Source organism: Scyliorhinus canicula, chromosome 21 (assembly GCF_902713615.1).
Source record: "Scyliorhinus canicula chromosome 21, sScyCan1.1, whole genome shotgun sequence".
Classification (NCBI taxonomy): domain Eukaryota; kingdom Metazoa; phylum Chordata; class Chondrichthyes; order Carcharhiniformes; family Scyliorhinidae; genus Scyliorhinus; species Scyliorhinus canicula.
This window is the reverse complement of record NC_052166.1, coordinates 68,192,789-68,217,142: the sequence shown is the minus strand read 5'-3', so window position 1 is coordinate 68,217,142 and position 24,354 is coordinate 68,192,789. Positions and strand designations below refer to the sequence as shown.

At 49.2% G+C, this 24,354-nt stretch overlaps 1 protein-coding gene across 1 annotated transcript in view; it reads right to left on the bottom strand.

The window, feature by feature from the left end:
- Positions 1-9,512: 9,512 nt before the first annotated feature.
- Positions 9,513-24,354, bottom strand: part of LOC119955536 (neurogenic locus notch homolog protein 1-like) — a gene marked incomplete at its 5' end in the record, with an annotated part of 72,981 nt that continues 58,139 nt past the window's right edge. The window contains 2 exons of the mRNA XM_038781809.1: positions 9,513-9,517; positions 11,940-12,110. Of these exons, the coding sequence (XP_038637737.1) occupies positions 9,513-9,517; positions 11,940-12,110 (176 nt within the window). The remainder of the gene's footprint in view (positions 9,518-11,939; positions 12,111-24,354) is intronic.

Sequence of the window (24,354 nt, the reverse complement as noted above, 5' to 3'; positions counted from 1 at the left end):
CGGCAGCAGGCGGAGGCAACCTGAGCCAACCTGTCGGTGGAAGGTGATTCAGGAACATGACCTGAATTCCCGCTCCTGATCACTGAGCAGTGGGACCAGTGTAAAGTTAGTGTGTGTTTGGGTGTGTGTGAAGGAGTGTGTGTGTGTGGGTGTGTCCCCGACAGTACGGGGTGGTTTCTATGGGTGAGTCTCTCTGTGGGTGTGTGTACACTATCTATGTCTAGGTATCTGTTTAAATGTATCTTCTCCATAGATCAAATCCGAATAGAATCCCGACATTGCATGAGGCAATTCAGCCCATCATGTTAGGCAGCACGGTAGCACAAGTGGCTAGCACTGTGGCTTCACAGCGCCAGGGTCCCAGGTTCGATTCCCCGCTGGGTCACTGTCTGTGCGGAATCTGCACGTTCTTCCTGTTTCTGCGTGGGTTTCCTCCGGATGCTCCGGTTTCCTCCCACAGTCCAAAGACGTGCCGGTTAGGTGGATTGGCCATGCTAAATTGCCCTTAGTGACCAAAAAGGTGAGAAGGGGTTATTGGGTTACAGGGATAGGGTGGAGGTGAGGGCTTAAGTGGGTCGGTGCAGACTCGATGGGCCGAATGGCCTCCTTCTGCACTGTATGTTCTATGGTGGCTGCACCAGCCCTCTGAAAGAGCACCCTACCTAGGCCCATTCCCCTGCCCTATCCCCGTAACCCTGCAACCTAATCAACACATCTTTGAACAACAGGCACTGCTGTCTCACGGCGCCGAGGTCCCAGGTTCGATCCCAGCTCTGCGTCACTGTCTGTGTGGAGTTTGCACATTCTCCCCGTGTCTGCGTGTGTTTCGCCCCCACAGCCCAAAGATGTGCAGGATAGGTGGATTGGCCACGCCAAATTGCCCCTTAATTGGAACAAAATGAATTGGGTACTCTAAATTTATTTTTTAAAAACACATCTTTGAGCCAGGCCAATCCACCTAACCCGCACATCTTTGGGCTGTGGGAGGAAACCGGAGCACCCGGAGGAAACCCACACAGACACGGGGAGAACGTGCAGACTCCACACAGACATTAACCCCAGGCGGGAATCGAACCCAGGTTCCTGGTGCTGTGAGGCACCAGTGCTAACCACTGTGCCAGCATACCGCCCATTCTTTTTTTAAAATTTAGAGTACCCAATTAATTTTTTGCAACTAAGGGGCAATTTAGCGTGGTCAATCCACCTATCTTGCACATCTTTGGGTTGTGGGGGTGAGATTCACGCAGACACGGGGAGAATGTGCAAACTCCACACGGACAGTGACCCAGAGCCGGGATCGAACCTGGAACCTCGGTGCCGTGAGACAGCAGTGCTAACCACTGCGCCACCGTGCTGCCCTATACCGCCCATTCTCAGGCTAAAGAAAGAGTAAGTTTGTTAGTTACTAAACTCCAGAACAAAATAATAAAAGCCATAATGGCACACAGATCTCAGAATGGGGAAAAGATAAGTATCCAAATAAAAATTAAAAGAATATACGATGAAGTCCTTTGCTTGTCCTTGAGATGTCGATTGTTGAATGAGGCAGCCATTTGTAGTTAACTGATTCCCTTTAAAATCTTGGCGTTGAATTGAGGTTCAGGTAACTGCACCTTGCTTCAGTAAATTCTAGCTTCAGAGAGAGAGGGAGAAAGAGATATTTCCAGATAGCTTTCAATTTTCACTCTGTTTCTGGCTTGGCAAAACCAATTCTTAAATCTCCTGTCTGTATATTCCATAAGGACTTATGTTTTGCCTGTCAAACAAGCAATTGCATTTTTGATCTTTCATCTCAGAAACTTTGGGGCCATTTTAGATAGTAGAAAGCAAGAGGTGATGGGTCTATTTTATCTTCCATGCCGGGGGGGGTGGGGGGGGGGGGGGGGGGGGGGTTGGGGTGTTGAATGTCTGTTGTGTATCTGGCTGGTAAGCAGTTCCAATTGTTTGACAGAATGACAGTTGATTAATGTCTAGCACTTTTCATTTTAAATGCCTTCTTTTCAACAGTCCCTTCTTATATGTGTGTGTTTCTGTGAATGTCTCAGTTTGTTTCTGTGTGTGTGCGTGTGTTTATGTGTGTGTTGGTCTGTTTTTACTGGTGTGTGTGCTTGTATTTATGTGTGTCTGTGTGTGTGTCTCTGTGAGTGTGTGTATGTATGGATTGGTCTGACTGTATTTACAATTAAAATATGCCTTTAAAGGGCAGCACGGTGGACTAGTGGTTAGCACAACTGCCTCACGGCGCTGAGGTCCCAGGTTCGATCCCGGCTCTGGGTCACTGTCCGTGTGGAGTTTGCACGTTCTCCCCGTGTCTGCGTGGGTTTCGCCCCCACAACCCAAAGATGTGCAGAGTAGGTGGATTGGCCACGCTAAATTGCCCCTTAATTGGAAAAAAATAATTGGGTACTCTAAATTTAAAAAAAAAAAAAATATGCCTTTAACAGGTAGCAGCATGACATCACCAGAAGGGTGGTGTGCCAAGGGATCCAGCTTCAGTTTCACTTCATCCTGGAGTAGGGCACAGCACACACCGCTCTAGTGTTGATCTCCCTTCCTATCCATGTGCATCTGTCCTCATGTGCACAGAAGTAATAAATGAATCCACACCGTGTTTGCCCAATCCCAACGCCGGTGATCACCTGCTCACCAACCCCACCCCCCGGGCCCCCGCTACCCAGAGTGGCTCTATAAGCTGGAGAGGAAAGTGTTTTTAACCTGGATTTGGAATTTGTAGTTGGGGCTGCAGTGTGGAGTGTGCTCAGGGAGATTCACAGAGGCACATTCAGCAGTTTCTGGCCAGTCTCGTGCCTCCATCCTGTGGCCGCACGGAGCAGAGGGGCCACATTCCGGGCTCCACACGTCGGGGGACGATATATCAGCCTTGGAGAGGAGGCAGAACAAACTCACCCCGAATACAGCAGGAAGTAAAGAGGTTAAATTATGAAGACAGGTTTCCCAGACTAAACCCAATTCCCTCCAGTGTGGAAGATTATGAGATGATCTAATTGAGATAATCACCATGATTAAAACTGTTTTGGAAATCTGGGACAAAACTTTAAAATCCATGTCAGGCATTCAGGGGGTGGTGTCAGGAATCACTCAGCGGAAGTGAAAATCAGGAACTCACCTTCCACAGAAAATCTGTCCTGGGGTCAATTGGAACCTTCAAAATAGAGATTACAAAATAAGTAAATTTAGAGTACCCAATTATTTTTTTCCCAATTAAGGGGCAATTTAGCGCGGCCAGTTCACCTACCCTGCACATCTTTTTGGTTGTGGGGGTTCAAAATAGAGATGGTAAGATCGCATTGGACAAGGGGATTGATGGGAGATGGAACTGAGGTGGGTGGATAGGGTCAAGGTACAGCAGCCATGCACCAGCTGAGAGGCTGAATGGCCTCCTCCTGTTCCTATGAACTAAACTAAATCATTAAAAAAAAAAATTACAGTACCCAATTCATTTTTTTCCAATTAAGGGGCAGTTTGGCATGGCCAATCCACCTAGAACATAGAACATAGAACAGTACAGCACAGAACAGGCCCTTCGGCCCTCGATGTTGTGCCGAACAATGATCAGCCTACTTAAACCCACGTATCCCCCTATACCCGTAACCCAACAACCCCCCCTTAACCTTACTTTTTTTTAAGGAAACTACGGGCAATTTAGCATGGCCAATCCACCTAACCCGCACATCTTTGGACTGTGGGAGGAAACCGGAGCACCCGGAGGAAACCCACGCACACACGGGGAGGACGTGCAGACTCCGCACAGACAGTGACCCAGCCGGGAATCAAACCTAGGACCCTGGAGCTGTGAAGCATTTATGCTAACCTACCCTGCACATCTTTGGGTCGTGGGGGTGAGACCCACGCAAACACGGGGAGAATGTGCAAACTCCACACGGACAGTGACCCAGAGCCGGGATTCAAACCTGGGACCTCAGCGCCGTGAGACAGCAGTGCTAACCACTGCGCCACCGTGCTGCCCTTAAACTAAACAATTTAATGGGTGCCAGAAGACAGATCTTTAATCTCTGGTATTTGGTTACTGTTAACCTGTGCACTGATAAAAGTCATAAACACACTTGAAGCCCGGAGCTATTAGCCAAATGACTGAGTGTGTTGCAAGCGGAGTGTCTGGCTGGCTGTGCTCTGCTCTAGGGGGTACAGAGTGGAGCAGATCCCCCCCCAGTGCATGTAGAGTGAGAGTGACAACAGGCTGGGGCTGCCTCCTCCTCCAATCATTCAGCCTCAATTCACACCCTCTCTGCAGATAGGAAAGAACAAGCCTGCATTCCTATTGCACCTTCCACATCCTCAGGCCATCTCAAAGCCCTTTAGAGCCAATAGTTGACCTTTGAAATGACTGCTGTAGCGAAGGAAACACGGCAGCCACGTTGCGCACTGCCAGATCCCACAAACTGCAAACAGACGGCTGATGTGTTTTCAGTGATGTTGATTGTTGACCCGCAGCAATGTGGTTGACTCTTAAATGCCCACAGGGATGGGCAATAAACGCTGACCCAGCCAGCGATGCCCACATCCATGAACGAATAATAAAAATGTCGAGCCAAATGGAGAAGGGGTCCTTTCTGACCCAATCCTTTGTAAATCCAAGATGAGAGGTTAAATGATATGTTTTAATATTCGGCACCCCTGACACCCCAGGAGCCAGGAAGCTGCAGTTTAGACAATTTCAAACGGGGTTTCACTTTGTTCCATATAAATAAACTGAGCTTCCCATTGACTTCCTTTAGGACCCTGACAGACACCAAGATTGCAGCTTCTGTAAAGGATGTAATAACCTCGGCAACATATCCATCTTAATCAACGCTAATCTGCCCAACCATGACATCGACATGGAGCAACAATGTAGCAAGTCCCTCCGAATATAGGTGAGTAACAGGGAGGTTTACCCTGTACAAACGTTTATAGGACGGGGTCATCACATCACCCAGAGAGGTAACCCTGAAGAGGGCCACTTAAATGGAAAATGAGGGAAGGGGTCTCTCTGAGCCCACCCAATGGGATCGCTTCAGTCTTTGTAAGATTGATTTTGTAGCCCCAGAAGAGGCTAAATCCACCACATCAATAACATGGGAGTCGAAGGGTCCAGCTCACATACAAACAACAACGCATCGTCTAGAGATATACTTATGCTGCTTCTTTCTCTCCACTATATAGCCCAAAAACTGAACGACCCGGTCGAATTGCCTCTACCAGGGGCTCTATGGCTGTTGCAAACAGTAACGGGGATAACGGACAGTCCTGTCTAGTCCCTCGGTGGAGACAAAAATTCTCAGACCTATAACCGCCCGTAAGCATTGGGCCAGGGGTGGGGGGGGGGGGGGGGGGTTCTGACCGATCACCGCCCGTAAGCATTGGGTCAGGGGTGGGGGGGGGTTCTGACCGATCACCGCCCGTAAGCATTGGGTCAGGGGTGGGGGTGGGGGTGGGGGTTCAGACCGATCACTGCCCGTAAGCATTGGGTCAGGTGTGGGGGGTGGGGGTGGGGGTTCAGACCGATCACTGCCCGTAAGCATTGGGTCGGGGTGGGGGTGGGTTCTGGTTCCTGGGATTGGATTGGATTGGATTTGTTTATTGTCACGTGTACCGAGGTACAGTGAAAAGTATTTTTCTGCAAGCAGCTCAACAGATCATTCAGTACATGGGAAGAAAAGGGAATTAAACAAAATTCAAGAAAATACAAGAGAATTAATTTTTAAAAGATTAGAACGAGTATAAGTTAAGTAAAAAGTGGATCTGTTAGGGAGAGCTCGCAGAGAGTCGCCTCGCTCCGGCGCCATCTTCGAATCTGGAGTTTGGCCACTAAGGGATTAAGGTGACAATTGAAGTCACCACCTATAAAGAAATTAGCCAATGGCAAATCAGGAAAGACCATGACCACTTCAGTCACATGGTAGACAATGTACATTCATTATCGAGACAAACTCCCCATAAAAAAGTCTCTTGACAATCACATATCTACCAACCCCCTTGTCCTTCACAGATCTCTCCACTTGGAAAGGCACATTTTTGTTGATTAATTCTTATGTTATTCTCTCAGTCTGAATGAAGACTGTAGACTTACAGTTAACACAAATACTTTATTCAAAGGGTTCGTTCTGCTTCCAGAGCTTAACTAGATATAATACAGTCAAGAGTTGTGACCAGTGAAGCTAAGGTAAGCTGCCTATGCTGAGCTGTCTCTGTCTGCTGCTGCTGCTCACTGGCCCTGTGCTTCTGAAAGAGGCAGATCCTCCCTTGGGCTGGACCCTTCATACCCGTCCCCGATGCTGCCCTCTGGTGATGCTGTGGCTGTTACATCTGTCTGCAGTCCCTGGTGTATGTGCAGATGGATGTACAGATGTACAGATCACTACAATTCTCTGACACTCCGACCACTGGCCGAGGACGAGGCAGAAACACCTGCCCCACCCAGACCTGCCTAAACTTTAAGAGTTCCTTGTCATCGAAATGAGTCTCCTGCAACAAAGCGATGTCAACTTTCTCCATTTTAAGGGAAGACTTATCTTTTTTCTCTTAATAGGATGATGTCATCCCCGCACATTCCAGGAGCAGGTTTTGAAAGTAGCTCCGGCCATTACTCAATCAGCCAATGAAAATATAGGACAGGATTTTTAACGGCACGTTAGGGCACATTCCTCCCCCATCTCCAGCCGTACCAGAGGCACCATAAACACCCCAAAACATCTTTCACTCAGAGTTGAGACCCGCCTGTCCCATGGCACGATCCAGTTCACAAATCTTTAACCCCAAAATGAAAGCATACAAGAAATTCGCAATGGCATTAATTCGCAAGGGAACATTCCTCAGCACATGTGAGGACCTGCAGGAATTCCCTACAACCGTTCCTTCATCACACACAGGAGACATCCTCCTCGGAAAAGAGAAGAGATGAACCAGAATGAAAACAGGCGTCAAATGCCCCACCCTTAAACCACTCGCCCAGCCCCCTGGCAGTGGGGCCACCCGTGTTTATCATGACTGAAATAAGGAGATCAGAAACATACCACCGTAAAGTACAGATCAGAAGAAGAAAAGACGGACGTCTATCACACAGCCCCAGTACCACCTACACAGCGGACCCCATTGCTGAAGTCCCTGAGATTCTGAAGGATAAAACATTCAATATGGAGTTTGATTGCTAACACCTCCCTGCTGACATGATAAATAGCAACGTAAAATCAGGCAGGAAACATCATAACAAAAATAGAGGCTGCATTTAACAATGAGCTGCAGATCGCCACTCCAAGTTATTGCCTTCCGTGGAGTTCACAAAAGCCAAGGCCATCAAATGTCTTTATCGAGTTGTCGGATGTGAAATGAAAAATGAAATGAAAATCGCTTATTGTCACAAGTAGGCTTCAAATGAAGTTACTGTGGAAAGCCCCTAGTTGCCACATTCCGGCGCCTGTTCAGGGAGGCCGGAACGGGAATTGAACCCGCGCTGCTGGCCTTGTTCTGCTTTACCTGCCAGCTGTTTAGCCCACTGTGCTAAACCAGCCCCAGTTATCACCTCAGGATATCACCTGTGCCACAGGGTACAGCAGGGCTTAATTCACTCCCACGGCCTTGAGTCATTTTCTTTTTTTTTAAAGAGTACCCGATTATTTTTTCCAATTAAGGGCCAATTTAGCATGGCCAATCCACCTACCCTGCACATCTTTGGGTTGTGGGGGTGAGACCCACACAGACATGGGGAGAATGTGCAAACACCACATGGACAGTGACCCGGGGCCAGGATCGAACCCGGGACCTAACCCGGGACCTCAGTGCATGAGGCAGCAGTGCTAACCACTATGCCACCATGCCACCCCCGCCTTGTGTCATTTTCTAACTGAATAGAAGCCTCTGCACGTCTGTTGCGTCACTGCCGAGAAATCTTGGAAAAAACAGTAGATCCGGGCTGGGAATGCTGATTGTTCCTAGGCCTCAGATAGGGTACAACTTAATACACCCAGCTTTAGTATCCAGATTAGGAAAACATGGTGTCATGTGAGAGTGCCTTTAAGAAATGGGTATTTATAAATGGGTATGTAGGGGCCAGCATGGTGGCACAGTGGTTAGCACTGCTGCCTCACGGCACCGAGGTCCCAGGTTCGATCCCGGCTCTGGGTCACTGTCCGTGTGGAGTTCGTACATTCTCCCCGTGTTTGTGTGGGTCTCACCCTCACAACCCAAAGATGTGCAGGCTAGGTGGATTGGCCACGCTAAATTGGCCCTTAATTGGAAAAAAAAATGATTGGGTGCTCTAAATTAATTTTTTTTAAATGGGTATGTATATAAATATCTGTAGTGAGAGCACCTTTAACAAATGGGTGTTTACGACTGCGGTGATGTCAGAGAGTGGGTGGAGCTGGGCTGTCTGTCAGCTTTTTACTTTTGTTTTAGGCTGTTTGCTGCAGGGTGTGTTTTAGTTTAGTTTTCAGAGCTGGATAGCTGCAGTCACAGCCAGAAGGGGTATTAGTCTCTCTCTCTGTAATCTAAAAACTGCAAATCGATCCTTTGGTGATTTAAAACTAATAACTGCTCACAGTAGTGACTTTAACCTGATGTCCTTCTGTTAAAGGTTATGTTTTTAAGTCTTATGGATGTTAAAAGGAAAGCTTAAACAATTACTTACTATTGTAGTCTTTGGGGAGTGTATTTGAATTAATGGTTGCTAAGATGTTCACTGTATGTTTTAAAAAGGTTAACTTGAGTTCATAGAATAAACATTGTTGCCAACGGACACTTAGGAACCGCCCAGCGATCAGGGAACAGCTCCAGTGTTGGAGAAATCGATCCAAGTGATCAGAACTCAGTCCAATCAATTGGAACCAGGTACGGGGTCCACCCTGGGGACCCAAGTTCAATTTGTCCTTCTTGGCAGCTCTCAAAGAACTCTTGACCGTGACTCTCAACTCGGAGAGACTTGCCTAGCAGCTGCATCAACCAAGTAAGTGTCCAGTCAACGCACGCTACGAGATAGGCGCTCCTAACCCTTAGTCCACACCAGCCGGAAGCCTGCAGACTCAGAATCGAACGAGAGGCCAATTGTTCCCCTGACGGGCAGCACGGTGGCCTAGTGGTTAGCACAACCGCCTCACGGCGCTGAGGTCCCAGGTTCGATCCCGGCTCTGGGTCACTGTCTGTGTGGATTTTGCACATTCTCCCTGTGTCTGCGTGGGTTTCGCCCCCACAACCCAAAAATGTGCAGAGTAGGTGGATTGGCCATTCTAAATTGCCCCTTAATAGCAAAAATAATTGGGTAATCTAAATTTTTTTTTTTTTTAAATTGTTCCCCTGACTTGGTGGGTCCCTTTTCCAAAGCTAAGTACTGGCCTGTTAGTTTTAGTGATAGTCTAGTGAATAGTATTTTATGCATGAGTAGCAATTGACTGTGTATATAATAAATGTGTTTTGATTTGAAACTTGCTAATTGGTGTATTGAGTTATTGATCAGCACTTGGCCTTGAACCTCGTGGTGGTATCAGAAAGATACCTGGCTACTCTAGAGCAAAAGTTATAAAACAGAGCAATTAAGTGTAAAGCACACTTAGCAACATCGTCAATAACTTTAATGATGTTCGCAGTCATCATCTACAGAACCTCCAAGAGCGCCGGATTGAGAGCTCGCTCGAGGAGTCAGCTCCGCCCTTGCCGTATCTGACCGCCCACTTCTGTCGAGTATTTTCTGCGGATTCCTCGGCATTTTGTCACCAACGCTGAGCCAGAAATCTTCCAGGGACAGACCACAGAGTATTCCCTCTAGGATTAGGTACATATGTGCCGTGTAAACTGGATAAATGAGAGGATAAATGAAATGGCAGCACGGTAGCACAGTGGTTAGCATTATGGCTTCACAGCACCAGGGTCCCAGGTTCGATTCCCGGCTTGGGTCACTGTCTGTGTGGAGTCTGCACGTTCTCCCCGTGTCTGCGTGGGTTTCCTCCGGGTGCTCCGGTTTCCTCCCACAGTCCAAAGATGTGCAGGTTAGGTGGATTGGCCATGATAAATTGACCCTTAGTGTCCGAAAGGTCAGATGGGGTTACTGGGTTAGGGAGATAGGGTGGAGTCGTGGGCTTAAATAGGGTTCTTTTTCCAAGAGCTGGTGCAGACTCGATGGGCTGAATGGCCTCCTTCTGCACTGTAAATTCTATGTTCTATGATTAAGGAATAAGTAGTGCCAGGCCATGGAAATGCTGCTATTCCCGCACCAACATCACGTGATTCCCCCATCCTGGCCTTTATTAACAGAGGCATTCAGGTGATGTTGAATTTGTACAAGTCTCTTATTTTGGTCTCATGTGGAATATTTTATCCAGTTTGGGACGCCGCACATTCGGAAGGATGTGAGAGGGAGCAGAAAAGATTCCCGGGAATGGTTCCAGGGAGGAGAAACCTCAGTCACGAAGATAGATTGGAGAATTAGAACTTGGTGAAAGGAAAGTTGAGAGGAGATTTGATAGAGGTGTTGATGAGAGGTCTGGACAGAGTAGATGCTCCCACTCGTGTAAGGGTCGAGAACGAGAGGGCAGAGATTTAAAGTACTTGACAAAAGTGAATTGAGGAAAGCTTTTTCACACAGTGAGTGGCTCGGGTCTGGGATGCACTGCCTGAGCATGTGGATGAGGCCGCTTTAACTGAACCATTCAAAAGGAATTAGATTCCGGGTAATGGGGAGAAGGTGTGGTGGGGGGGGGGGGGGGGGGGGGGGGCACGAGGTGAGTTGCTCATTCGGAGGGCTGGCACAGACACAATGGGCCAAATGGCTTCGTACTGCACTGTCACGACTCTGCAATCCTGTGAACTGTTGGCAGGCGAGCGGCAAACATTGGAACAAAGAGCAAAGAACAAAAAAAGTACAGGACAGGAACAGGCCCTTCGGCCCTCCAAACCCGTGCTGACCATGCTGCCCGTCTAAACTAAAATCTTCTACACTTCCGGGGTCCGTATCCCTCTATTCCCATCCTAGTCATATATTTATCAAGGTGCCCCTTAAACGTCACTATCGTCCCTGCTTCCACCATCTCCTCCGGCAGCGAGTTCCAGGCACCCACTACCCGCTGTGTAAAAAACTTGCCTCGTACATTTCCTCTAAACCTTGCACCTTGCCCCTTAAACCTATGCCCCCTAGTAATTGACCCCTTGACCCTGGGGAAAAGCCTCTGACTATCCACGCTGTCTATGCCTCTCATAATTTTGTAGACCTCTATCAGGTCGCCCCTCAACCTCCGTCGTTCCAGTGAGAACAAACCGAGTTTATTCAACCTCTCCTCATAGCTAATGCCCTCCATACCAGGCAACATCCTGGTAAATCTCTTCTAAAGCCTCTCTAAAGCCTCCACATCCTCTGGTAGTGTGGTGACCAGAATTGAACACCATACTCCAAGTGTGGCCTAACTCAGCTGCAACATGACTTGCCAATTCTTATACTCAATGTCCCGGCCAATGAAGGCAAGCATGCTGTATGCCTTCTTGGCTACCTTCTCCACCTGTGTTGCCCCTTTCAGTGACCTGTGGACCTGTACATCTAGATCTCTCTGATTTGTCAATACTCTTGAGGGTTCTACCATTCACTGTATATTCCCTACCTGCATTAGACCTTCCGAAATGCCTCACATTTGTCCGGATTAAACTCCATCTGCCATCTCTCCGCCCAAGTCTCCAAACGATCTAAATCCTGATGTATCCTCTGACAGTCCTCATCGCTATCCGCAATTCCACCTACCTTTGTGTCGTCTGCAAACTTACTAATCAGACCAGTTACATTTCCTCCAAATCATTTATATATACTACAAACAGCAAAGGTCCCAGCACTGATCCCTGCGGAACACCACTAGTCACAGCCCTCCAATTAGAAAAGCACCCTTCCATTGCTACTCTCTGCCTTCTATGACCTAGCCAGTTCTGTATCCACCTTGCTAGCTCACCCCTGAGGGGTTTGCCATGAGGGACCAGAGTGTTCAAGGCCTTCAAGAATGAGCTGGGAATTTCCCCAGATGTGTAGATTTTGTTATCCCGCAGTTTGCCAAGGTTTCCGAACTTCATTGTTGAGTGAGGTGGATTTACAGTAGCGATAAAGACAAAGGAATAAGCTTCCCCTGAGGAAGTGACAACATTATGGTGAAATATTTACCAGCTCGCTGTGTGGAGAGACACAATAAACAGCAGCTAATCTTTGATCCTGTGTTCTCAGCCCCACCATGATTTACTCCTGATAATGCTCCATCCATTACCCAACCCTTCTTAAAGGTCCCCTCCGCCCCTCAATCCCAGAGCTGATTGGATGTGTGTGATGCTGATTCTAATAGTCCCATCTCCTCCCTTCCCCAGACTGACAGTGGAGCTAAGAAGGATGAAATTATGAGGACAACTTGTGTTGTATCCCATTAGCTGGAATCCACCCCCCCCCCCCCCATGGAGTTTAGATGGTTAAGGGGGATGAACTCATCAAAATTGGTGACAGAATTTGATGTAATTCCCGAACAAAGAAGTTGCCATCTTTAAACTACAAGAGGGCTGAGGAATACATGGAGAAGGTGGGATTGAGGGATACAGGGAGAAGGTGGGATTGAAGGATACAGGGAGAAGGTGGGATTGAAGGATACGGGGAGAAGGTGGGATTGAGGGATACAGGGAGAAGGTGGGATTGAAGGATACAGGGAGAAGGTGGGATTGAAGGATACGGGGAGAAGGTGGGATTGAGGGATACAGGGAGAAGGTGGGATTGAAGGATACAGGGAGAAGGTGGGATTGAGGGATACGGGAAGGAGGTGGGGTTGAGGGATATGGGGGAAAGGAGGGTGAATAGGGTGTCCATATTTTCTCCTCTGGAGATGTCAATGGACTATTTGACTTTGAGAAATAGTGAAACTTGATTATAATCTTTATTATTGTCACAAGTAGGCTTACATTAACACTGCGATGAAGTTACTGTGAAAATCCCCTAGTCGCCACATTCCGGCACCTGTTCGGGTTCACAGAGGGAGAATTCAGAATACCCAATTCTTGTGGGAGGAAACCGGAGCAAACCCACACAGGCACGGGGGGAACGTGCAGACTCCACACAGACAGTGACCCAAGCCGGGAATCGAACCTGGGACCCTGGAGCTGTGAAGCAGCAGTGCTAACCACTGTGCTACTATGCCGCCCATGTGATTATGTTCTTATCCAGACTGGGACATTGAGAAGCAGTGGTGAGTTTTCCTTTCCAAATTGCGGGTACTGACACTAAGTTGACCCTCTACCCCTAAACCCACCCAACCACCAATGACCCCACCTTACCATCTTACCTTCCCAGAATGCTGTGCTCCCATCATCATGGAAGCCCTGATTTTAATGACTCTCCCATTGGCGGCTGTGCCTTCAGCTGTCCGGACCCCGCGCTCTGGAGTTCTCTCATTAAATCTCTCCACCTCTCTCATTTCATCTCCTCTAAAAACAGTCTTTAAAATCTACCTCTTTGATGAAACAGAGAAAGGTGAAAAATAGGATGAAAATAAGAAAAAGGGTGGTTGTGGAGGGTTGCTTTTCAAACTGGAGGCCTGTGACCAGCTGTGTGCCTCAGGGATCGGTGCTGGGTTCACTGTTGTTTGTTATTTATATAAATGATTTGGATGAGAATGCATGGTTAGTAAGTTTGCAGATGACACCAAGATTAGTGGCATAGTGAACAGTGAAGAAGGTTATCTAGGACTGTAACGAGATCTTGACCAATTGGGCCAGTGGGCCGATGAATGGTAGATGGAGATTCATTAAATAAATGTGAGGCGATGCATTTTGGTCGATCAAATCAGGGCAGGACCTACTCAGTTAACGGTAGGGTGTTGGGGAGAGTTACAGAACAAAGAGATCTCGGGGTACAGGTTCATAGCTCCTTGAAGGTGGAGTGGCAGGTGGACAGGGTGGTGAAGAAGGCATTCAGCATGCCAGGTTTTATTGGTCAGAATGCTGAATACAGGAGTTGGGACGTCTTGTTGAAGTTGTACAAGACATTGGTAAGACCACACGTGGAATACTGTGTTCAGTTCTGGTCACCCTATTATAGGAAGGATATTGTTAAACTAGAAAGAGGGCAGAAGAGATTTACTAGGATGCTTGAGAAACCCAGCCATGTCGCCTACCCAAACCTCTGATTTTGGGGCCTTTGAGTTCCTCCATGCTAACCGGGCTACCAAGGAGGCAAAGGCCAAAATGTCAGCCTCTCTCACCCCCTGGACTCCCAGGGGGTGGTTTGATGGTTTGAGTTATAAGGAGAGGCTGGATAGGCTGGGACTTTTTTCCCTGGAGCGTAGAGGTCTATAAAATAATGAGGGGAATAGATAAGGTAGATAGTCAACATCTTTACCCAAAAGCAGAGGAGTCCAGGACATAGGTTTAAGGTGAGAGGGGAGAGATACAGAAAGGTCCAGAGGGTGGGGAGAGTCTGGAACGAGCTGCCAGAGGCAGTGATAGAGGGGATACAATTTTATAAAGCATTTAGACAGTTATATGGGTCAGATGGGTACAGAGGGATATGGGCCAAATGCGGGCAATTAGGACTAGTTTAGTGGTAAAACTGGGCGACATGGACAGGTTGGGCCAAAGGGCCTGTTTCCCTGCCGTAAACCTCTGTGACTCTATAAGCTCTCTTATTCATCATCTGACTCGGACTGAGCGGGTGGTGGGGTTCCCAGCCAGTGAGGGACAGAGATCCCATCCCCAACCACACGGTTCCAAAAACCGAACCCTCTGCCCCCTGACCCTCACCGAGTTACCGGTCCCAGGGGTTCATTTGAAATGAATGAAAATGGCTTATTGTCACGAGTAGGCTTCAAATGAAGTTTCTGTGAAAAGCCCCTAGTCGCCACATTCCGGCACCTGTTCGGGGAGGCTTGGTCTTCTTTCAAAGCCAACGATTTAGCCCAGTGTGCAAAAACAGCCCCTTTTAATTTGACAATTGAACATTCTGTGCTCACTATTCCTGATCAGAAGTTTTATTTCTGATCAGTTCTGAATCCGAATCCAAATTGTCATTTGTCCGAGATGGGATTTGAACTGATATTGTTCGGCTCACTGGCCTAAACCACTCCAACAGGGGCCCATACCGTCCTCTGGAGAGAAAGACAGGGCATCGCCATCAAATCCTCACATTCACTCCCTTTCCAGATGTGCTGGTCAGGACCATCACCTGCACTCATTTTCCAGCTAATTATCCCAACATCAACCACACCAGGCTTTTCGGGAACTCTTTCCCTGAAACGGCCCAGACATGCTTCGCTGCACAAGTCAGACAGGATGTGACTTTGAGCAGCATCGGGAGATATTAGGGAGCTGACCAACAGCTCGGTCAAAGAGGTCAGTTTTAAGGAGAATGTTGATGCAGGAGACAGAGGCAGTGAGGTGTAGGTGAGGGAATGTCAGGGCTGAGGTCCCAGGCAGCTGAATGGCACGGCTGCCAAGGGGGGAATTGGAGTTGGTAATGAGGCCAGGCTGTGTCTCGGAGTCCAGGGGGAGAGAGAGGCTGACATTTTGGCCTTTGCCTCTTTGGTAGCCCGGAGACGGATATTGTTAGTGGGTTTTTTTTTCGGTTTTTAAAAAAAAAATTTATTTTTTATTTTTTAAATTTAGAGTACCCAATTATTTTTTCCAATTAAGGGGCAATTTAGCGTGGCCAATTCACCTAACCTGCACATCTTTAGGTTGTGGGGGCGAAACCCACCCAGACACGGGGAGAATGTGCAAACTCCTCACGGACAGTGACCCAGAGCCGGGATCGAACCTGGGACCTCAGCACCGTGAGGCCACAGTGCTAACCACTAGGCCACTGTGCTGCCCTCCAATGCTAACCACTGCGCCACCGTGCTGCCCTGTTAGTGTGGAGGGACTCGAAGCCCCCAAAGTCAGAGATTTGGGTGAGTGACATGGCCGGGTTTCACAGGCTTGAGAAAATTAGGTTCACCCCGAGAGGGTCAACGTTCGGGTTCGTCCGGAGGTGGCAGCCGTTTATCGACTTCGGGAAAAATTAAACTGTCAGCAGAGGCAGTGGGGGTGGGGGAGGAGTTAGGCTACATTGTGTTCAGTGTAGTGGGATTAATGAGCGATGGAGAGATGTTCTTTTGCACTATGTTTATTTTTGTATTTGTACCGTTCATTGTTATAAAATTATAAATGCCTCAATCAAATGTTTAAAAAAAAAATTAGGCCAGACTGAGAGGTTGACAGAGAGGTGTATGTGTGGGGTAGGGGGCAATGGGGAGGATTTAGTCAGTGGCCTGAGTGATCCCTGTCGAACTCAATGGCCTGGGTATCACTTGACGTTGCGGAAGAGAATGGCTTAAAAATGATGCAATAGAAGCTGGGGAATCGCTAGGGTGTGAGAAACACGAGAGGGTGAGAAACTGGGCAAAGGAAGTGACTCAGAATTCCATCACCAATATACCCACTTGTTGGCAACGACCCTGCTACATTTCTCCAGCACATCAGGGTCGACACGTCAATCATGTCCATTCAGAGGTGGCCGGTTGTAGCTGGAGATAGAGATAGAGAGAGAGAGCCTAAATCCATCTCTGTCTAAACTGGTGTTGCCAACACTGACAGGATTTCCCTGGAGTTCCCAGGAAAGCAAAAATAAATCATCCCAGCATCAAAACAAATTGCGCAATTTACTTATAAACACTTCCATATATTAATTCCAAAAGATGCACTTTTTAAAATAAATTTAGAAGTCCCCAATTCATTTTTTTTCCAATTAAGGGGCAATTTAGCATGGCCAATCCACCTACCCTGCACATCTTTGGGTTGTGGGGGCGAAACCCACGCAAACACTGGGAGAATGTGCAAACTCCACACGGACAGTGACCCAGAGCCGGGATCGAACCTGGGACCTCGGCGCCACGAGGCAGCAGTGCTAACCACTGCGCCACCGAGCTGCCCCAAAAGATACACTTGACTGAAAGTCAAATCCCTCCAATCGCCCTCGAAAAGAGTCCGTCCCTATTGTAATTGGCTGTGCGTGCTCCCGGTACATCAGCCAATGGAAGGAGACTGGGGCTGGGGTGGTTAGCGATAGTAGGTGACAGGTTGAAATCTGTGGGATGTCCTCAGGCAGTGTGTCAACCCCAATCAGAAGGGTCAGTCAGTCAACAGGCTGGGTGGCCTGGTCTCTTCCTCGGTGCAAATGTCCCCAATTCCCATTGCTCCCCATGTTGAAGCCATGGCCCAGTGAGAGCCACAATATCGTCAGCCACCCTGGTTGCAGCATCAGGCTGATGATCACTAACCTCATGGACCCACCCATGTGTTGACAGGCAGGATTCCACAGCCTCAGCATTCCACTTCCATTCCTGCACTATTCCTTCTTCCTATGCAGTTTGACCCTCTGCGTTATCTTGGGAAGGGGTCCCTCCGCTCTGCTGCTCCCCTCCCCAATGCCAGAATAGCTGTGACCACAGGTCACCATCCTGAAATTCCCTGGATTCTCCTGATTTTTCACAAGTTATATTTTGTGCGCATTTCCCTTTTCTCCTTTTAATAGACTGTCCTCTTCTCAGGAAGCTCCGATTCCCTCCACCACCTGCAAATCTGCTGAGACGTCGTGTCCTCTGCCACTTATTAAATCTGTCCCAGGGAGCACTCAGCTCCTTCCATCCACACAGACACCAGGAACTGGGGCACACTGACTCTCACTGGGGTACGGGCCCCACACACACTGACTCTCAGTGGGGTACGGGCCCCACACACACTGACTCTCACTGGGGTACGGGTCCCACACACACTGACCCTCACTGGGGTACGGGTCCCACACACTGACTCTCACTGGGGTACGGGTCCCACACACACTGACCCTCACTGGGGTACGGGTCCCAGACACTGACTCTCACTGGGGTACGGGCCCCACACACACTGACTCTCACTGGGGTACGGGTCCCACACACACTGACTCTCACTGGGGTACGGGTCCCACACACACTGACTCTCACTGGGGTACGGGTCCCACACACACTGACTCTCACTGGGGTACGGGTCCCACACACACTGACTCTCACTGGGGTACGGGTCCCACGCACACTGACTCTCACTAGGGTACGGGTCCCACACACACTGACTCTCACTGGGGTACGGGTCCCACACACACTGACTCTCACTGGGGTACAGGTCCCACACACACTGACTCTCACTGGGGTACGGGTCCCACACACACTGACTCTCACTGGGGTACGGGTCCCACACACACTGACTCTCACTGGGGTACAGGTCCCACACACACTGACTCTCACTGGGGTACAGGTCCCACACGCACTGACTCTCACTGGGGTACGGGTCCCACACACACTGACTCTCACTGGGGTACGGGTCCCACACACACTGACTCTCACTGGGGTACGGGTCCCACACACACTGACTCTCACTGGGGTATGGGTCACACACACACTGACTCTCACTGGGGTACAGGTCCCACACACACTGACTCTCACTGGGGTAGGGGTCCCACACACACTGACTCTCACTGGGGTACGGGTCCCACACACTCTGACTCTCACTGGGGTACGGGTTCCACACACACTGACTCTCACTGGGGTAGGGGTCCCACACACACTGACTCTCACTGGGGTACGGGTCCCACACACACTGACTCTCACTGGGGTACGGGTCCCACACACACTGACTCTCACTGGGGTACGGGTCCCACACACACTGACTCTCACTGGGGTACGGGTCCCACACACACTGACTCTCACTGGGGTACGGGTCCCACACACACTGACTCTCACTGGGGTAGTGCACCCCACCCAGTTCCACTCCCCCACCCTATCCCCACCACCCCACCTCCCCTGCATATCTTTGGACTGTGGGAGGAAACCGGAGCACCTGGAGGAAGCCCACGTGGACACGGGGAGAAAATGCAAGCTCCATACAGATCGTCACCCAAGGCCGGAATTGAACCTGGGTTCCTGGTGCTGAGGCAGCAGTGCTAACTGGCACATAGTCATTTCAGAGTCAACCACATCGCTGTGGGTCTGGAGTCACATGTCGGCCAGACCGCGTAAGGACGGCAGATTTCCTTCCCTACAGGAGATTAGTGACCCAGATGGATGTTTAAATTATGGTTGAATTGCCACAATCACGTTATCAATTCCAGATTATTTTATTAATGCAGTTTGTGGCAGCTTGGCCCCTTTCGGGGACGAGCTTTCACCAGACACATGACCCACTTGGGGACTAGCACATGGGAATGCGTGAACCCCAACCAATGAGAAAAAAGCGCAGGGCCCTGGGGGGAGGGTCCCAGTCAATGTGGACACAGGAGCCAAGATGCTGAGATATCTCTGTGCCTGTGTATAGTTATTGTTGTTTCCACTGAACCCTTTTGTTATACAAGGAGCCTTCTCGGTAATACCGCGCTCTATTACATTGCCAAAGAGAGTAAATCGGACAACGCTCGCACGTCTCAACGTTCGCGAGGGAAAGGGCCCATGGAACATTCTCCAAGAAACGGAAAAGGTGAGGTCGGCAGAGAAACAGCGAGTGAAAAACAATGGCTGTGATCGAAAACTCGATCTCTTTGGCCAAGGGGCCAAAGATTGGGGCCAATATATCCATAGAACACTGCTGCCTCACGGCGCCGAGGTCCCAGGTTCGATCCCGGCTCTGGGTCACTGTCCGTGTGGAGTTTGCACATTCTCCCCGTGTCTGCGTGGGTTTCACCCCCACAACCCAAAGATGTGCAGAGTAGGTGGATTGGCCACGCTAAATTGCCCCTTAATTGGAAAATAATGAATTGGGTACTCTAAATTTATAGTAAAAAAGGGGGAAAAAATATATCCATAGTACAGAAGGAGGCCATTCAGCCCAACAAATCTGCACTGACCCTCCGAAAGTGCACCCTACCTCGGCCCACTCCCCCACCCGATCCCGTAACTCCGCACATTGATCGCGGCCAATTCACCCAACCTGCACATCTTTGGACTGTGGGAGGAAACTGGAGCACCCGGACAAAACCCACGCAGACACGGGGAGGACGTGCAGACTCCGCACACCCAGCCGAGAGACTCCGGTATTTTTTGTTAACTGTTTGTGGGCCCCAAGCTTACAACCTCATTAGGTATTTGATGTTCCCAGAGGCCCCAGACACAAAATCATTTGACCAGCTACTGATGTGTTTGAAAGAGCATTTCAACCCTGACTGTCCATTACACGATAGGGAGATGCCGGCGCTGGACTGGGGTGAGCACAGTAAGAAGTCTTACAACATCGGGTTAAAGTCCAACGGGTTTATTTGGAATCACTAGCTTCCGGAGCACTGCTCCTTCATTAGCTGCGCCCCGAGAGCTGGTGAGTCTAATACACTGCAGACGTATAAATGGCCTCCTTCAGCACTGTAACTTCTATGATACTCTGATAACCTGTCCATCAGGAACCCAGGGGAGATCATCTCCGTTTCTGTTTCCAGACTGCCAAATTGCTGAACACTGCGAACTCGGCTCAGCGTTAAGCGACGTGCTGCATGACTGTCTGGTTTGTGGCATCAACAATAACGATGTACAAAGGGAATTGTTAGCCGAAACAAAAATATCCCTCGACAAGAGATAGAAATAGCTGAAGCCACTGAATGCACAGAGAAAAGCGCTTCTGACCCACAGTGCGTGCCGGAAGCCAAGGAGTTGTACGTTCTCTCCATGTCTACGTGGATTTCCTCCGGGTACTACGGTTTCCTCTCTCAGTCTAAAGATGTGCAAGTTAGGTGGATTGGCCATGCTAAATTGCTCCTTTGTGTCCCGGGATGTGCAGATTAGGCTATGGGGTTACAGGGATAGAGGGAGATGGATGGGGGAGGGGGCATGGGGAGAGTTTACCTTCAACGGGTCAGTCACACCCGGTGGGTCGAAGGGCTTTCTTCTGCACTGTAGGGATTCTATGATAAATCAACCTTGCAGTGGAATAGCTGCCAGGCGAGCACCCTAAGTAACAGTCACAGAGGAGGCAGAACAGAGATCCCAGGAACAGGATTGTGGGCAGAGGCAAGGACGAAAAGTGGGTCATCGGCCGAGTCGAGGCCGAGTTGACACGCTTGGAAGAACAAGGGATCATAAAACTGGTACAATCCTCTGAATGGGCGACCCCTATCGTCCCTGTCTTAAAACCTAACCATTATGTCAGAGTCTGCGGTGACTACAAATGCACCATAAACCGAACGGGCCAACTCGACATTTTTCCAATTTCTTAGATAGAAGGCCTCTATGCGCAGTGTGCGGGGGCGGGGGGTATTCACAAATACAAAGCTTGACTTAACTCAGGCTTATATTCAACTTGAATTGGACGAGGACTTTGAAATTCGCGACCGTCAACATGCAGAAGTGGGGTTTCCAATGTATCATCCTCCTGTGCAATATTCCAGAGGACGATGGAGAACTTGTTACAAGGAATCCCAAAGGTTGTGGTGTACGTAGACACCACCTTAGTGATGGGGACTTCACACGAGGAGCATCTGCCCTGCTTAGAAGACGTCCTTAAAATGTTTGAGGTCCTGGCATCAGATTAAAAAGAGAAAAGTGCATATTTCAGGCCAGTGAGGTCACATATTTGCGATTTAAGATGGACACAAAATGCTGGGGACAATGTGAATGCCATCAAAGAGAAATGTTGCAGAATTGAAATTGTTTCTGGGCATGGTAAATTACTATGGCCAGTTCATCCCTAAATTGGCAACGACGTTAGCGCCTGTGCACCTCCTTTGAAAGAAGCACCAATGGTGGTGTTGGAAAGAGCCACAAAAACAAGGTGTCCATCGGGTCAAGCTGACCCTACTGTCGTCCAGTTTGTTGGTCCATTCCGACTAATAATGCTTTGCTTTATGGGATTAGGGGCGGTTCTGTCCCACAAAATGGAGGAGGGCACTGATCGACCAATCACCTTCGCCTCCCAAACTCTCACTGATGCAGAAGTTGGAAAAGAGGGCCTCCCCGTGGTACACGGTGTGAAAACATTCCGTCAGTCCGTGTATGGCCGCCGATTCTCCGACCGCAAGCTGGTATATTCGGTTACTCCGAGAGGATAAACCAATTCCACCGGTTGCCTTGACCAAGATGCAATGGTGGGCTTTGGCATCGACAGCCCTAAAGCTACATTGTCCAGCATCGACCAGGGACACAGATCTCCCACTGCCCAAGGTCTGCCACCACCACCACCTGTCCCACAAAGAGATTGCCCTGGTGATAATGTTTCTGGATACCCTGCCAGTCGGCTCAGCGTGCCTCAGGAACTGGACTCCGCAGGACACCGTCACCTCAAGGGTCAAATAAATGGTTCTGAGTGGATGGCACCATAACAATTCCGATCAGCTCAGGCTCTACCATCTGAGGTAAGATTAATTCTGTTGCGAAGACGGAGTATTGATCTGGGGTCCCCTGGTTGTGATAACACCTTCAGCGGGAGGGACAGTGCTGCAGTAGTTTATCAGTGTGCGTCCTGGCTAGACTAAGAGAAAAACGTTGGCCCAGGAGCTACACATGGTGGCCGGGTTTTGACCAAGATATTGAGAACCTGGTCGGTCAGCGTGACGTCTGTTCGTTGCCGCAAACCTTGTCTCCCGCGGCCCATCTGTATCCATGGGAGTGGCCAGGCAGTCCTGGACACGTTTACACGCTGATTTTGCGGGTCCCTTCCTGGGTAGAATTGTCCGGATACTAATGGGCGCCCATTCCAAGTGGCTGGATGTCCAGGAAATGGGGGCATCAATCTCAGCGGACATCATCAAAACCCTGATGTGCATCTTCACTGTTCATGGTCTCCCAGGGATATTGGTTCCCGATAATGGTGCAGCTTTTACGGGGACTAGTATATGTGTCAAGGGAATTAAGGGAGGAGGGATGTGGCTCCTTTAAGAGACGATCTTTCACAGTCCACATGACCTGGTTGGGGCCTATGGTGCGGAGAGGCACGAATCCCAACCAATGAGGGGAAAGCACGGAGCCCTCGGTGCAGGAACCCGGGCAGTATATACCCGGGATTCATGGAGTAAAGACCTGTCGGATATAGCTCTGTGCCTGTGTATAGTTTCCAGTAAACCTCCAAACTATACAAAAAGCCTCCTCAGGGATACCTCACACTTCAAATTCCACCCAGTGGGGGCGGTTCTCCGCTCCGCAGACCAGGTGCCCGTGACGGCGTGAACGCTGTCACATTTCACGTCAGTGCGAACAGGGCCTGGGCATGACCTATTCTGGCCCCCACAGGGGACCAGCACGGCGCTGGAGCGGTTCACGCCACTCCAGCATCCCTATGCGGCACCAAATGGGCGCTGCGCCAACCCGCGCATGAGCAGTTGGGACAGCTCAATCCTGCGCATGCGCGGAAAACTTCTTACATGCGCCGGCTCCGACGCAATATGATGTGGGTGTTGTTGCTCATTGTGTTCTCTCGTTAATTGGCTGTTTATGGCGGTTAATATTTTATTTATTTTTTTATAAATTTAGAGTACCCAATTATTTTTTCTAATTAAGGGGCAATTTAGAGTGGCCAATCCACCTATCCTGCACATCTTTGGGTTGTGGGGGTGAAACCCACACAGATATGGCGGTTAATATGATTGCCTTCCTTAATTCTAATTACGTTTGCTCAAGATATCTTTCGATACCGCCACAAGGTTCAAACCCGAATACTGATCAAAGACTCGATACACCAGTTAGTAAGTTCGAAATCAATGTACATTTATTTACACACACAGTTAATTATACTCATGCACAAACTCTACTAACTAAACTATCACTACTACTAAAGCCTATACTTAGCTTTGGGCGCCCACTCAGTCAGAGGAACAATGGCTGTTGTCGGGTTCTGAGGCTGCTGGGGTGGAGCTGGTACGGAATAGTAGCTAGGAGCGTCTGTCTCGGAGCGTGCATTGACTTTGGATTTACTTGTTCTGGTGCAGCTGCTGGGCAGGTCTCTCCTCGCTGAGAGCCAAGGCCAAGAGAGCGATTCTCTCTTGGGGGCTTCTCCTTATACCCAAAGGGGCTTCGCGGGCTTTTGAGCGGGCCTTGAACTGGGTCCCAATTAATTGGACCGTATCCTGATCATTGGTATCGATTTCCTCCAATAAAGGGGTGGCTGCCCTGATTGCTGGGCGGGCCCTAGGTGGCCGTTGGCCGGCTTTGTTCTAGTCTCCTCTGGCGCCGGGGTGTCTGCTTTAGTATCGTTTACCTAAATGTTTCTCTTTTGTCCCCGGAGATGGCTCATTAGTATGGTAATGGCTTCGCAGTATCGGTCTTGTCTGGGAGCTGCAAACTCCAATCAACAGACAGACCTTGCTCCTGCTTGCTTTCTCAGCATTGTCCATTTTCCCTGCATTCTTTGCAAAGTGTCCATTTT